Raw genomic sequence first — 16244 nt, 5'->3', positions numbered from 1 at the left:
TCGCAAGAAAATAATGAAGTTCACCCAAGTCTTTGATAGCAAATTCCTTTTGTAGAGACTGCAGGAGAGTAGACAATGGAGCTGTAGGGGATCCCGTAATAATGATGTCGTCGACATAGACGAGCAGGAAGATACTGTATTGGGTTGTATGCAGTATAAACAGTGAGGAGTCAGCAGTAGAAGCTACAAAACCTATGGAGACAAGAAAATTACTGAGACGTTGGTGCCAGACACGTGGAGCTTGTTTTAAGCCATAGAGAGATCGTTTTAGGCGGTAGATATGATGAGGATGGTGGGGATCAACGAAACCTGGTGGTTGATCCATGAATATTTCTTCGGTGAGATGACCATGGAGAAAAGCATTCTTGACATCTAGTTGTCGGAGTTGCCAACCCCAAGAAAATGCAACTGAGAGGATTGTGCGAACTGTGGCATGTTTCACCACCGGACTGAAGGTTTCATTATAGTCGATTCCCTGCTGTTGATGAAAGCCCTTTGCGACTAATCTGGCCTTGTACCGTTCAACAGAGCCATCTGCACGAAGCTTGACACGAAAGACCCATTTGCAGCCAATGGGTTTACCGTGCTGAGGAGATGGTACAAGCTCCCATGTTTGATTTTTCAGCAATGCGGTGTACTCTTCGGCCATAGCTGCCCGCCAATGCGGGTCTTTTACCGCCTGACTATAACAAGATGGTGTAGATGGGACGGCTACCGAAGTGGTGAGTGCATAGGTGTGATCCTTTTGCACATGTCGGCGGGGAACGGTGCCGTCTCGAAGTCTGGTCACCATGGGGTGGGCTAGTGGCGCCGGTTGTGGTGGCGGATTGGTAGCCTGGTGGATTGTGGTTTGTGTGATAGCTTCAGTGGTAGGAGATGGCACTTCTGGTTGTAGTTGAAGAGATATTGAGCGGGAGGTGGTGGGATTGCCGTGCACAGGTGTCAACATGTGGGATGCATCAGTCCTCGGCTCCTGCATATGTGAATCATCAGGTTGCAAATGCGTCGGTGGGGGAACATAAAGGGGTAACTCCAATGATGCTGGTGGGGACACATTTGATGATACGTCGGTGACGGGAGCAGCAAACGGAAAAACGGTCTCATCAAAGATGGCATCTGCAACTGTATAGAACTGTTGTTATTGTGGAGAATAGCAGCGATAGCCCTTGACACCTGAGGGATATCCCAAGAAAATACATCGATGTGACCTGGGCTCTAGTTTGTGCTTGGCATAGGTTCGTAGGTTCGGGTACACAGCACAGCCAAAAACCCGAAGATGCTCAATGGATGGTGCGGTAGAAAAAAGTACTTCCCAAGGGTTGCGCTGCTGCAAAGCGGGAGTAGGCAGTCGGTTGATAATGTGAACTGCACTTTCAAAAGCAAAATCCCAAAAATGAGAGGGAACAAATGCATGGTGCATCATGGCCAGACCCATTTCAACCACATGTCTGTGTTTGCGCTCGGTCGAACCGTTTTGAAGGGCCAAGCGAGGATAGGATGTCCGTTTATAAATGCCACGCTCCTGCAATAATTTTTTAAAAGATGCGGAAAGAAACTCTCCGGCACAGTCACTTTGGATGGCTTTAACTCGGGTATTGAGCTGGTTTTCAACAAAGTTTACAAAGACCACGAAGATATGTAAAAATTGATCACGAGAGTTGAACATATAAAGCCAAGAAAATTTGGAGTAATCGTCAATAAAACAAATATAATATTTATTATTTTGATGAGACGTTACATGAGCTGGCCCCCAAATGTCAAAATGAACTAATTCTAGGGGAGCTTTAGATCTATGAAAAGTGGGAGGATGAGGATGACGATGAATCTTACTAGAGGCACATGCCGAGCAAGTTGATTGAACAACTAACGACTTATTTAACATGCGAGAAATAGTAGAATATGCAACATGGCCCAAACGATGGTGCCAACGGACAAGGGAGCTGGACTGAGATAGGTAATAAGCTGAAGGAGAAAGCTTCGACTGATCCGACAGTTGATAGAGTCCCTGATTAAGGTTCCCTTGGAAGAGAATCTTGCCCGTACAGCGGCACTTCACAGAAAAACAATTAGGTGAGAAAATGAAATCACAATTGTTTTCCAGTGAAAATTGACGAACGGAAAGTAAGTTTTTCTTTATAGAGGGAACAATTAGGACATTAGACAAACGAAAATTTTGAGAACCAAGAGTACCGGTATGGGTTATCGGGAGGCTAGACCCATTACCTATGGTAACGTGTTGGTTGCCTATGTAGGGCTGAAGAGAGGACAATTGAGATGGATTATTTGTGACGTGGTGTGTGGCACCAGAATCTAGATACCACGGGTCCGAAAAGATTGATGGTGGTGGTGGAATTTCAGCAATGTGGAGCTGTGGTGCCGAGCCTAAAGATTGTGGTGGAGGCCCACGATCACGGCACACATTGGCTCGGTGGCCAAAGCGATTGCAGAGTTGACATCGAACACTACCCCTCCTTTGATTTCTGTAATTGCCTGCATTTGGAGAGTAATTTGGGGCTGAATTTCGAGGGCCAAAGTGCTGTCCACTTTGCGGAAATTGTTGCCCAGGCCGTGGTGACCTATCCACACGAGAAGGAAGCTGTTGAGGTGCTTGGTGTGCTGTCCGTGTCATGAACGCTGCTGCAGGGGAGGTGATGGGCTCAAGCAAATCAAGTCGTGCCTCATGAGCCAAGAGCAGCCCGTGTAGAGACTCACGTGTAAGGGATTGGTACTGACTTTGAACGGAGATTGACACTGCTAAATTTTGATATTCCGCTCCGAGTTCCCTGAACAGATGAGTTTGATATTTTTGTGAAGAGATGTTCTCACCAATCGAGGCAAGTTGATCAACAAGGAAGGCTGCTTGCTGTAGATATTCCGTGATTGTTTGATTTCCCTTGCGGAGAGTCTGAAGTTGCATTCGTAGATGTGTGGCGCGAGCATTGTTACGTGCTTCATATGATTGAGCCAAGAAAGACCATACGGCTGCTGAAGAGCCTAAATTGGAGAGCTGTGCAACGATGTTGTCAGCTGTGGAATTGAGAATCCAATCCAAGGCAATTTGATCTCGGGTAAACCATGTTTCATATGCTGGATTTGGTGAACTTTGGTGACACCATTCTCACTAATTTCAGTGATAGTGTGTGGAGGGCATGGTTCGGTTCCGTCCACAATTGACAGGAGTCGACTAGCCCGGAGAAAGGGGAGGAGGCGTATCTTCCATATGATGTAATTGTCTCCGGTTAATTTGATACCAACCGTAGGACATGTGATTGATCCAGATGAGCCCCCTGTGGGAGGGATGAGAGGACATGGTGGGATAGCATTCTTGATGAGGTCAGTTGGATTAGCAACACTTGGGATTGGGTTGCTTATTGTTTGATTGCTAGCTACTGCGTTTGGGGAAGATGGGGATGAATTTGAATCTGATTGGTTTGCCATTTATGCTTTCGCAAGATATGGCTCTGATACCATGTTAAAGTAATGAACTAACAAGATGAGAATGGGTGGCAATTACCAATAAGTGCTTTGTGTTTCAGTAATAGAATTTTTTTGTTACATTCTTCAGCTACGCATTGTGATGTCTTTATATAATACAAGCTAGGGTTACGGAATTAATGAAGAATAAAATCATGATCTATTCTCTTTGGAAAGAATTGATCTTGCTTGATAAGCAAGTGGTGAAGAGATTGTAGCTGAATCAAGACATGTCATCGTGATCTTTTCTTTTTGGAAAGAATTGATCTTGCGTGATGAGCGAGTGGTGGAGAGATTGTAGCTGAATCAGGACACGTTATTGTTTCCTTTGACAGGTTAAACTATCGAAAGATTTAGAGCCCAATTGCATTTTTTTTCGTATAAAATTTCAGACACGGCAATTTTTTTTCCTCTCGCATTCCGTATGTCGTGCCATATTAAATTCGAGTATTCATCGACCGCAGTTTTTGGTTGCCTTTATTTCTATTTTAATAAATGTCGCAAGAGGAGAGAATGAGAGAGGCAGATGCTGCATCACGCGCATATAATGTAGGTGGGGCCGACTAGCAAAACGGCACCGTCCTGGGCAAACCGTAACGGTGCAAGCTGGACCGCATGTTTTATTTAGCAAAGGATGGACAACCGGATGTAGGGGTGTAAATGGTTCGGTTCGGTTCGGTTTTTCAAGAAAACCGAACCGAACCGAACCATTAAGGTGCCCCTTGAACCGAACCGAATTTGAACCGAACCGAATTGGCGAACCGAAAAATCGATTTGGTTCGGATCGTTCGGTTTCAAGTTCATTAAGCAGAGAGAGAGAGAGAGAGAGAGAGAGAGAGAAGGGGAGAGAGAGGGCAAAATAGCCCTAAACCGAAGTGTTTATTTTAGTTCGGTTCGATCCAAACCGATCCGAACCAAATCGAAATAAACTGAACCGAAAAGAAAAATTGGTTTATTTTGATGATCCGAACCGAAACTGAAACCGAACCGAAATGCATGAAATTTTCGGTTCGGTTCGGTTCGTATCTCAATTCAATTTTTCGGTTCGGTTCTGACACCCCTAACCGGATGGGCAACCCGAGTGGAGAGAAAATATTCGGGGTACGTGTTGAATTTACTTAGGCCCACTTATCAGTTGCCACGTGTACAGGACTGGCCCCACTTCTGATTCCATCTTCTTTTGACTCACTCTTCACCGCTCCCGCTCCCGCTCCCGCTACTCTCTCTTCTCTCCCTTTGATTTCTTCTTCCTCCTCTGCTTGATGGATCTTACCTCCAGCAAGGGCGGCAACATCCTCAGTTCCTCCAGCGACTAATGGCAACTGGGCCTCTGTCCTCTCCGCCATCGACCCCTCGAGTGCTCCCCCCCGTCGTCTGCGCCATCCTCTTCGTCCCCGCCATCACCAACGCTGCCGTCTCCTCTACAACGTCACAGCCCTCAACGCCTCGTCCTCTCGCAACTCAAGCTCTTGAGCACAGGCCCGCCTCGCCTGTCGACCCTCCTCCTGCCCACAACTCTACCCCTCGAATGCTCCCCGTCCTCGTGCCCCACCTCTTCTCCTTCCGACGCCATCGCCGTGCACACCATCGCCCGGATCCTCGATTACTCGGTCTCGGCTTTGAGGAAATTACTGGCCAAGCGCTCCTTTTCTCCATTAATTTTTGCTGTTCTTTTTCCGAGTTCTTGTCGAGCTATTCAAGCCAGGGGAAATACATATGATTTTTCTTTCTTTCTTTCTGTAAATTCTGAGATCATACAAAAGTCTATTAGAATACGATTTTTCGAGTTGGGAGATCAACAAGGAAAGAAGCTGTGTTTTTTTTTTTTTTTTTTCTGAGTTCGTTGGCATATGATTGAAATAAAAAAAGGCGAGCGGGAGTGTGTTTCTTCTTCTTGGTCAGTTAAGAATAGTTTCATTTGTTGCGACTGGACTCGAGATCTCTGTTCTGTGTTCTCCGTTTTTCATTCATTCATTTCTTTAATTTCCATAGAGAGAAGAGAAAAGGAGCAGCGGGAATGGAACAGAGCAGAGCGAGCGTCAGACGTGGGGGGCTCCCAATATCTTTTCACCGAGGGGGGGATCCTTCTTAATATTCCAGGGAGACCGGACAAGCAAGTTGTCCGGTTTCCTTGGCAAAATATGTGGTGCAGACTCTGCACCGTCGCTCTTGAAAGAGGATGACTCGACATTTCTGTTTTTCTGTTTTCGTTCCTCCTCTCTTCCCTTTCTCGATCTTCTCTCTGCTCAAAGCTTCGTTGCAGGCCATGGTGTCACTCTGCAGTCTCCCCTCTTTCTTTCTTTCTTTCTTTCTTTTGTTTTTCTGTGGCATTTCTCAAACTTCATTGACGCTCGTCAAGCTCAAGATTATGATTATCCAACCGCTACGCTTTCAACACGGTGGACGAGTATCGTAACAGGTACTCACTTCACCCTTATAAATGCAGATGGATTGATCGACCTGTAAACTTTTCGATTTGGTCCGATCAATTTCTAAACCTTCTACAAAGAGAAAAGTTCAACAAAATTCTCCCACCGGAAATTTGCCTTAGTTGCTATCAAAAATCGCTCTAGCGCACGCGGGACGAATCAAATGAGTAATATAACCAAAAGAATTTCCCAATGCCCTTTTCCGTAGAAAATTCAAGACACCGCCAAATCATCAAAAGATTTAGAGTCTGATTGCATTTTTTTCGTATAAAATTTAGGACACGGCAATTTTTTTTCCACTCGCATTCCGTCGTGTCGAATCAAATTCGAGTATTCATTGACCAGAGTCTTTGGGTGCCTTTTTTTTTTCTATTTTAATAAATGTCAGCTGCGGAAAAGGGGGACGTGAAAATAAAAGCACCGATTGCCTTTGGCCTTTCTTCTTTGCTTTGCAGGACTTGAGCGCGTTCCATTTCCACGCGCATTATTGAGGACTTCCCATGCAATGTTTCAGTTTTGCTTACTTTTTGACTCAGAGGCGACTTTTTAATTCTTCATCTTCATCTTCATCTTCGTTCCCCCTCTCTTCCCTTTCTGGATCTCCTCTCTGCTCAAAACTTCACAGAAAGCCATGGTTTCACTCTGCAGTCTCCCCTCTTTCTTTGTTTCTTTTTCCTTCGTTTTTCTATCGCATTTCTCAAGCTTCATTGACGCACGTCAAGCTCTAGATTATGGTTATCCAAACGCTACGCTTTCAACACGGTGGACGATTAACGGAACAGCTCGTCACTTGACCCGGTTTTCAGATGGATCGATCGCGCAGCCAATTCTTCTCGGAGGCAAAGGAGCTCCTGGCCCTGCCTACGCCTGCGGCTTCTACTGTAATGGTGACTGCAACACTTAACTCTTTGCTGTTTTCATCGTCGGAGTTAACAGTTATGGGCCTTATGGCTTCATTGATGAGTACTTACAACCACAAGTAGTGTGGTCTGCCAATCGAAATGATCCCGTAAAGATTGGCGCGATGTTGGAGCTCACGTCCAAAGGGGATTTGGTGTTGAAAGATGCCGATGGTACGGTTGCTTGGTCCACAAACACTTCTGCGAAGTCCGTTGTAGGCTTGAACTTGACAGATTTGGGGAACCTCGTGCTGTTTGATAAGGACAATGCGATTGTCTGGCAGTCTTTTGACGAGCCAACCGACTCACTTGTCCTAGGACAAAAGTTGAGGCATGGGCAAAGACTGATGTCGTGTATTGCCGATACAAATTGGACAGTTGACGGTATGATTACGCTTTCCGTGAATGGCTTATTTTTATCTGCTCAAGTGGAGACTAATCCTCCTCAGGTCTATTTCAAGTATAGTGTTCCAATTTGGAATGCCGGTATCGAGTTTGTAAATGGAAGCTTGTCTTGGTTCTCAGATACTACCGGGAATGGGACACTGTTTTTAGTCCCTCAAGCATCTTCTGCGCAATACATGAAGCTGGGCTCGGATGGGCATTTGAGATTGTATGACTATGGAAATGGGTGGGAAGAAGTGGCTGATCTTTTCAAAGAGGATGTCGAGGACTGTAGCTATCCGACTGCGTGTGGGAGATATGGAATATGCTCCAATGGGCAATGTAGTTGTCCAGCTTCAAGTGGGGGAACGAGCTATTTCCAGCAAGTAGATGATAGGCACCCCAATCTTGGGTGTTCTGAGAATGTTCCATTGTCTTGTGGGGCTTCACAACATCAAAGTCTTCTAGAGCTCAAAAATGTCACGTATTTTAGTCTCACTCCAGATCTCAAGGACATAGATGCTTCAAGTTGTAAAGAGACTTGCGCAAAGAACTGTTCATGCAAAGCAGCTATATTCCGGTATTATTCGAATCGCACTAGCGGCGCGTGTTACTTACCAACTCAGGTGTTTTCACTTATGAACATTGACAAGGAAAAGTTTTTCTATAATTCTACTGCTTACCTTAAAGTACAAAACAGGGCCAATGAAGCTCCTCATACTCCTTCGGTTGACAATCGTATGAGCAACCGTCTCCCTGTAATACTTGGGTCTAGCCTTGGAGCTCTCTTTGCCATGATGATTTTCATCGTAGCCATAGTTTTGTTTGTTCAAAAGAGAGATGATAATCAAGCAGAGGAGGATTACCTTGATCAAGTACCAGGAATGCCCAATAGATTCACGTACGATGATCTGAAAACAATCACAGGCGAATTCAGTAAAAAGCTTGGCGAAGGTGGTTTTGGTTCTGTTTTCGAAGGTACTCTAAGCGACGGATCAAAAGTCGCCGTAAAACGCCTTGATGGTTTTGGGCACATTAAGAAATCCTTTCTAGCCGAAGTTGAGACTATCGGCAGCATCCATCACGTGAACTTGGTAAGACTTGTGGGATTTTGCGCTGAGAAATCCCACAGGCTCCTTATCTACGAGTACATGTCGAATGGGTCTCTAGATAGATGGATCTTTCGCAAATCCAATGAATGTGTTCTCGACTGGCAACAAAGGAAGAAGATCATTCTCGATATAGCAAAAGGACTGAATTATCTTCATGAAGATTGCAGACAGAAGATAGTTCACTTAGACATTAAACCCCAAAATATCCTTTTGGATGGGAATTTCAATGCGAAGGTTGCTGATTTTGGATTATCGAAGCTGATGGGCAAGGACCAAAGCCAAGTCGTCACAACCATGAGAGGAACTCCCGGTTATTTGGCCCCCGAGTGGCTACGTGCAGCAATCACTGAAAAGGTAGATGTGTATAGCTTTGGCGTGGTAATCTTGGAGATAGTGTGTGGGAGAAAAATCTTCAATTGCTCTCTTGATCCAGAAAATGAGCATTTACTGAGCCTTTTTAAGAGAAAGGCGGAAGAGGAACAACTCTTGGACATTGTGGATAAGTCTAGCGATGACATGCAACTAAATGGACTGCAGGTGGTGAATATGATGAGGATTGCTGCATGGTGCTTGCAAGGAGACTATACAAAGAGGCCCTCCATGTCTATGGTCGTCAAGGTGTTAGAGGGCGTTGCGGAAGTTCAAGAAGACCTGGATTACGACTTCTATGCTCAACCTTCCACTGATAGAGTAGCAAGATTCGGTCAGATGGACATCGAATTTGGTGCCACCACTGCATTACTACCCTCAATCCTAAGCGGTCCACGATGACGTGACTAATTAATGAGAACTTTTCTTCCCAATATGTCAACCGGTAAAATGTGCAGGCAATTGACTTTTTCAGATTGTGAGGACTTCGGATTGTCATTCTCCTTTTAGGTCTAGAAAATAGCCCGTGGCATGATATCAATTCTCTTTCACTTTGCAAATGAGTGGACTTTGCCATAACTTAGCAACTGATTGACTTGGTTAGGATATTGCATTCAGGTTATATTGCTTATGCAGAAACCAGTCGCGCTCTAGTTTGTTGTGTCTAGGGAAAGAAGGAACCTGTTGAGTTCTTTATGTAAAAATTTACTAAGAGATCCAAATCTGATTTGCTTTTTGGTTCCAACACCTGATGTCCTTCGGATTCAATGACTCTTCATTTCATGCCTTCCTCATTTTGAGCTTAATGGGCTATTTTAGTCGGTTCTGTGAATTCACGGTTACAATTGATAAAGATGACTGGAGAAGTTCATCGTTGGTAAGTTCGGATTTTTCCTAGAGACTCCTGATATATCCTAAGGTTAATAATCTTAACTTTCAGCTTCTTAATGATCCGTCTTAGTTGATCCAAGGCATATGTTTGCCAACAATAAAGAACCGAGATGTTTGGGCATTCAAGATTCAACTTTACGATCTTTAAATGACACCGATCATTCTCAATAACCTCGGCTTTTCCACCGTCCTTAATCGACATTAATCCAAGCATGCTGATCCATCGAATTTAATCGGGGATAAGAAGCTTGTTCGGGTCTTGTTCGCGAGTCACAACTAACGAAAGTTTCAAAGCGATCTGACGTGGCCCCCGCCGCCATGCCGTGGCACCTCTCGATTGGATCCGATCACGGCAGATCAACAAACCAGAGCCCACGTGGAGCTCACCCATAGGCCCGAGCTACGTGTAACCTCTCGCGAAGAAGTCCTCCCTCTTCCCGGCACAACTCACTAGCCACGGAACTATTTCTTCTTCTTCCTCTTCTTCTCCTTCTTCCAAATTCCTCTGTGCTCTGTGCCCTGTGCCCTTCGCCTTCTCCTGTAACGCTACATCGCGTAGAGAAGCGATAATCTGGCGATGAATCTGTCCATCTTCTCCTCGGCCGTGGAAGGCATCGCGTGGAGGGGATGGCTTTACACGGTGTTCATCCTGCACTTCGTGTTCGCTTGCCAGTTTCTCCTCCTTCAGCCCCTCGTCTCCGCCCTGGGTACGTCGTTCTCTCTCGCCTTAGATCTGCCAACTCGTCGTCGGACCGAGATTTCGAGGGGTTGTGGCGTGCTCTGATTGCTTGCGTCTTGAGTCACCGATTGGAGAGCGGCGATGAATTGGCGGATCTTTTCTTAGGGATCCTCTCGGATATTTGAGATTAGGCAGGATTTCTGTGCAGGAAGGCGATATGAGATGGACTGAAGAGTCTTGAAATGTCTATGCTGGATTAAAAATCTAGTTTTTTCGTAGGGATATTTGGCTTTTATATATGATGCATATGTTGCGCGATTGATGAATTCGCCACCAGTGTGGGGACCGGGGAGTTTTATCTGATTCTAGTTCATTGTCCTGAGGGTGGCGGCATTGTGGGCCTTTCCATGGGTCGAGATTGTAAGATTGTAGAGCAGTTCATGGGGGGGTTGATGTGTGTCCGTGGTGAGGTTAAAAGGGTTTCGAGCAATGAAGTACTTTCTAAGCTGCTCATGCTCATGATTGCCAATAGTCGCCGCATCAGTTTCTTCGCGGATGTTGTGGATAGCAAATGGGCATTAGTCTAAGAAACCTGTATGGTAGCTTAAGACTTACTACCATTCTTTGGTGTGCTTTGTCTGAAATATCTTGTCTGTAAATGGTGTGTTATGTCCAAGCAGAAAACCGGTTTAGTGGTGAAAGTAATTCCTGGCACTTTAGTAGATGTGTAATGGAAAGCTTCACGACTGTAGGTTTTTGCCAACCAAATTAGAAGGATAGTTCTCGTTAATGTTTGCAGAATGCTTTAGATTATATTTCGGAAATTAATCGCTGGCTCACAAGTTTCTTTGGATTTTTTTATTTTTTTTTGGTACTGGGATGCGCAGATGGACAAGCTGATGCTGCTGAGTTACTTGATAGGGCATCACATAGTATCAAGGTGAAACGTTATAATGAGGCACTTGATGATCTTAATGCTGCCATAGAGGCAGATCCAAAACTTTCTGAAGCGTATCTTCATCGAGCCTCCACTCTTCGGCAGCTATGCAGGTTCTCTTCTTATTTGTGTTTCTGCCTCCGTATTTTGGTTTCAAAATAGAACTCTCTGTCCTATTTTGAGCTCATGGTATTGAATGTTTCTTTAACTGTTGTCGTGATGCCTTCTTTTTTATATTAAGTTACATGTTCATGTGATATATGTTGGCAATTTGAGTTATTCAGACATCCAAGCATAATTGAACATATTGGATGGAAAAATCAGGTTCTGGTTATAGTTCCTGTTGTGAAATATTCTACAATAAGGCATCACTCATAATGCTGTTTGTTGCATTTGAATGGACAAATTAAAACTTTAACTGATCAGCTCTACTTTGGCTCTGCTTGATACAACTTAATTAAGAATTTTTAAGCGGAATTTTTAACTAGTGAAGAATATAATTGCTGAAATATTTGTACAGGACATTATTATCGAGTAGGTGTTGATATAGGATTGTGCTTACTAAAATAAGCATCAAAACGGAGGTCATATTTATCCATGGTTATTGCAGTCGCCATCACTACCACTCTACAATTATGATCACTATGTTCACCTTCACCGCTATCTCATACAAGAAACTACCGTTATCATAATAATTATCTTGACCGCCAGTCCCCAGCGATTGTCATATTTATCCATGGTTATTGCAGTCGTCATCACTACCACTCTACAATCATGATCACTATGTTCGCCTTCACCGCTATCTCATACAAGAAACTACCGTTATCATAATAATTATATTGACCGCCAGTCCCCAGCGATTGCCATTGTCACCTCGTTGCTGCCACTGCCATCCTGCCACCGCAGTACCTCCACCTTTACCACCCCCTCATGCACCACTACAATCACCACCATCATTCACCCATCACCTCAACCACTGTCGCTACCGACCATTACCTAGCGTTACCATCACCACCACTGTATGTCCACCATTCTGTTGTCACCAATTCCACTCAACTACATGTGGTCCGTTTTCTACTAACATTGACACATCATTCACAATATTATGTAGGTACCCATTGACTTAAGCAATTAAGTGATTTTTGGCTTAACTTAATCAACTGAGTTCCATGAGGCATTAAATGACTAAAAATTTTCAGCTCTTAATGAAGTTATTAAACACACCCTTGGACTTGTGGACAATATAACCAGAGTGCCTAGTCTGTACCCTGAGGCAACATGGTTTCCTCCAAACAAGTTCGGATCTCCATGTTTGGTTAGATGATTTTCGATGTTGTGAATTGTGATCACTATATTCTTCTTATGTTTTTCTGAGGATGTCCAATCTCACAGGATAGTTATTTTGTCAAATTAGAGAAATATATTATCAGTTAAAGTTACAGAAGAATATGAACTGCTAGTGAGACTACTTCTGCTATATGATTATGGGAACTAATCATATTCAGTGACATGGAACTTGATGCTGCTGTTGGATCGTTTCATGTCCTTGCCTCTGATTGAAAATATAAATTGAGACGGCTGTCATGGAAATAGGAGGAAGTTTATACGTTCACTTGTGTCTTCATCACACGAAGAGGAACTGCACCCTCCTCCTATTTCTGATTGGAGTACTAATTATGATTCAGGCAATTTTTGGCTGATGTAGATACCAGGAGTCAGAATCGAGCTACAGAAAGTTTTTGGAGTTAAAACCTGGAAATAAAGCTGCAGAAAAGGAACTCTCTCAACTGCTTCAGGCACGGAGTGCTCTCGAATCAGCAATTTCTCTCCTTGATTCAGGAGAATATACTAAAGCTTTGGAATATGTTGAAAAGATTGTACTCGTCTTTTCTCCAGCCTGCTCAATGGTAGGATCATGATCCATTTACTTGTTTTAGACTCAAAGACGATGGCAGTATGAGATTGCCTTCTGATCCGGCTGACTTTTGGTCACTGTATGCAAGTCCTTTTTAGTCATTGAGTATTCCCTAAAAAATATATCTTCTATTGTATTTCCAGGCCAAACTTTTGAAAGTGAAGTTGTTGTTGGCAACTAAAGACTATTCCAGTGCCATTGCTGAGTCTGGATATATTCTCAAGGAAGATGAGAACAATTTAGAGGCGTTATTGCTTCGTGGCCGTGCCTACTATTATTTGGCAGATCACGACGTGGCTATGAGGTAGAGTTATTTACACAGGGTATCGAGTTTTAAGGATCTGTAGTCATTTAGCATTGACTTATGTTCTTTATCAGGCATTATCAGAAAGGTCTCCGCCTGGACCCTGAGCATGCTGACTTGAAGAAAGCATATTTTGGGTTGAAAAATTTGCTCAAGAAGACTAAGAGTGTGAGTTCATCGAACTTGCAACCATTTAGTTATGTAGGGTCTGTTGTGTAGTTTTTGTGGGATTGTCACTGGATGTCGTTATTTCAGTTGAACCTTTTAGATTTCATCAAGATGATCGGTTCTTTCATTTACTGAGCTTTCATTTGTTTTATTCAGGCAGAAGATAATCTCAACAAGGGTAAATTGCGACTTGCAGTAGAGGATTATAAAGGAGCTATTGCTTTGGACCCCGATCATCACGCCCACAATGTACACCTCCATCTTGGTTTGTGCAAGGTATCGGTGAAGCTTGGTCGGGGAAAGGAAGCTTTGACCAGTTGTACTGAAGCACTTGACATTGATGGAGATCTTACTGAAGCTTTAGTCCAGGTATGCTGTTGGTTTTTTCTTTCGCACTTACGTCATCATGAAACTGTGATGACCTCTATATATATCTATAATGCATACTTATGAGTTTTTAATATGTTTCTAGAGAGGCGAGGCAAAACTTCTAACTGAAGACTGGGAAGGTGCTGTGGATGATCTAAAGTCGGCAGCTCAAAAGTCACCTCAGGTTAGTCGTGCAATCTCTGTTGTTGATTGAAGGTTTCCATGTGGATTATATTAAGTAGGCCCAGAACTGCAAATACCAGAAGCGTCTTCTACCAAAGGAAAATATGTAAACAAACTTTAAGGTTACGGTTGTGTTCTTCAGAATATATGGCTAGAGAATATAAGCCCCCTTACTGTCGGGACATGCATTTTTTAGCCTCTTTTCCAGAGCCACATAAGTTTGGGCTTTTGTTATCCTCATATGTATAATGAAGCATGTTCTGGTGTTCTGGACGTGAAAATTGCAAATCAATGCTGCAACTTTGGGCTCATTGAACTTTGTGGGGAAACAATCATTCTTACTGCTCATATCTTACTTTCTTTGTTGATATTGTGTAAGGAGATCAGATCTTTTCGTCCCTAAATATAATACAATCCCGTCTGCCTGCTAACATCAGCAGAGCGGAGATTGAAAATGGAACTCTTCTTTTGAGAGGTAATCTTAATGCAGCAGTGACCTTGTCTTCAAGTAAAATGCTTTTGTCTTTTATTAACTGTTAAATTGAGATTGATTGAATGCATCTCTGATGGCCAATTAGATTCGTTCCCCTTAATGAGGGGGTAAGGTGATAATGTTGGAATTAGTCTAGAACTAACTTTTGTTTGCATTCATTTTATTGTGTACCAAGATCTGACAGATAAAGCCTCAATCTTGAACTTGTGCTTTGCCGTGAAAGAACTCTTAACTGCTGAAACTGCAGGATATGGCTGTTCGTGAAGCACTTATGAGAGCTGAGAAAGCATTGAAGATGAGCAAACGGAAGGACTGGTACAAGATTTTAGGAATTTCAAAGACTGCATCAATTGCTGAGATCAAGCGTGCCTATAAAAAGCTTGCTTTACAGTGGCATCCTGACAAGAACGTGGACAATAGAGATGAGGCAGAGAACAAGTTCCAAGAAATCGCAGCTGCATATGAGGTTAGAATCATCATATCAAGCACTACTTTTAAGTTAGTGGTTTGCAGATCTTCAACTCAAAGATAGTTCCGAAATGGGATCAGGATAGAGAGGTTGACTCAGTTATTGGCGTTCACAGGTGCTCAGTGATGAAGAAAAGCGGACAAGATATGACAGAGGTGAAGACATTGACGAAATGGCCATGGGAGGTGGCGGCGGCGGCGGTTTCAACCCGTTTGGCGGCGGGGGACAGCAATTCACTTTCACCTTCGACGGTGGTTTTCCTGGTGGCTTTGGTGGCCACCAAGGTGGAGGCTTTCCTGGCGGGTTTGAGTTCCATTTTTGATTCAGTTGAAACGCGGGGATCTCGACACGCGGGATGTAGACAAATTGAATGCATTTTGGCGACCCAAAACACCAGTTGACTAATTTCTGGTAGGTGCTCGGTATATAGTTTAGGTCCATTGGGGAAGATTGATGACAATCGAAAATGTAGTCTTCGAGAAAGTGTTGCTTTGCGGGACATTATAGATGGAAAGTGTACGAGTTCCTTAGTGAAATTCAAATTCGATCGTTGAAGGAAATGGACTGCTCCCCCATTGAAATTACTGAGAAGCAAAGTCACAGTTCCCGTGTTACGGCCTCTTGACCAGTCTTAAAATGCCAACATATCGTCCGGTTTGCTGTAAAGCGTAAACAAGGATAACAACATGATTTTGTCTGGAAGGTTAAATGCACGTCTGACTTGGATGACGATGAACTTGAAACGACTTTGTTGCATCAATTGAAATTGGACCAGATTCAGATATCAACGGTGACAGGAACTCACGTTAGTTAGAAAAGTATGACTTGATCCACCGACTTTCGGTAAAAGCATCACCAGATGTTATCTACGAAAGTCTTGGTCCGACGCAGACAGGAGAGATCCGAACGTTATCAATGTTATCTACGAAAGTCCTGCCCTGGTTACGCAATCTCATTGCGATGGCGATTGTAGTGGCATCGACCATTGACGGTGGCCGCCCCTGATACATGCTCTTCTTCTTTTATATATTTATTAGTATCCATGGCACATATTCTTTAAGTGTGAAAATATTGCGACGCAAGCGATCCGATCCCCAATCAACCATTAATTTGAGTGAGTAGATGGCAGTAATCCCGGTCGGGCCATAATAAAGTTATTCGTTGTAAAT

At 43.6% G+C, this 16244-nt stretch overlaps 2 protein-coding genes and 1 long non-coding RNA gene across 4 annotated transcripts in view; all 3 read left to right on the top strand.

Annotated features, from left to right (window-relative positions):
- Positions 1-4701: 4701 nt before the first annotated feature.
- The window catches only part of LOC130138951 (uncharacterized), a 48272-nt gene continuing 36729 nt past the window's right edge, over positions 4702-16244 (top strand). Inside the window, exon 1 of the long non-coding RNA XR_008817216.1 lies at positions 4702-5316. This is a non-coding gene — a long non-coding RNA (uncharacterized LOC130138951). The remainder of the gene's footprint in view (positions 5317-16244) is intronic.
- Positions 6469-9254, top strand: LOC115673457 (G-type lectin S-receptor-like serine/threonine-protein kinase SD2-5). 2 transcript variants are annotated; one of them, XM_056314706.1, is made up of 2 exons: positions 6469-6784; positions 6887-9254. In XM_056314706.1, the coding sequence occupies exons 1-2, from the start codon at positions 6535-6537 to the stop codon at positions 9067-9069; spliced, it is 2433 nt and encodes an 810-aa protein (XP_056170681.1). In that variant the 5' UTR covers positions 6469-6534; the 3' UTR covers positions 9070-9254. The 2 variants fall into 2 exon arrangements, with proteins under 2 accessions (XP_056170681.1, XP_056170680.1); XM_056314705.1 differs by having other exon boundaries at positions 6469-6790.
- Positions 10030-15635, top strand: LOC115673460 (dnaJ protein P58IPK homolog). The gene is made up of 9 exons (XM_030595640.2): positions 10030-10265; positions 11125-11287; positions 12880-13081; positions 13233-13393; positions 13468-13561; positions 13718-13930; positions 14034-14114; positions 14854-15072; positions 15191-15635. Exons 1-9 carry the CDS (start codon positions 10136-10138, stop codon positions 15395-15397), a joined length of 1470 nt encoding a protein of 489 aa, XP_030451500.1. The 5' UTR covers positions 10030-10135; the 3' UTR covers positions 15398-15635.

The sequence above is a fragment of the Syzygium oleosum genome, unplaced genomic scaffold (genome assembly GCF_021117445.2).
Source record: "Syzygium oleosum isolate NSW1041296 unplaced genomic scaffold, Sole_v2.1 Sole_v2.09, whole genome shotgun sequence".
Classification (NCBI taxonomy): domain Eukaryota; kingdom Viridiplantae; phylum Streptophyta; class Magnoliopsida; order Myrtales; family Myrtaceae; genus Syzygium; species Syzygium oleosum.
Note: the sequence above shows the minus strand (reverse complement) of the source record. Positions and strands in the feature narration are given on the sequence as shown.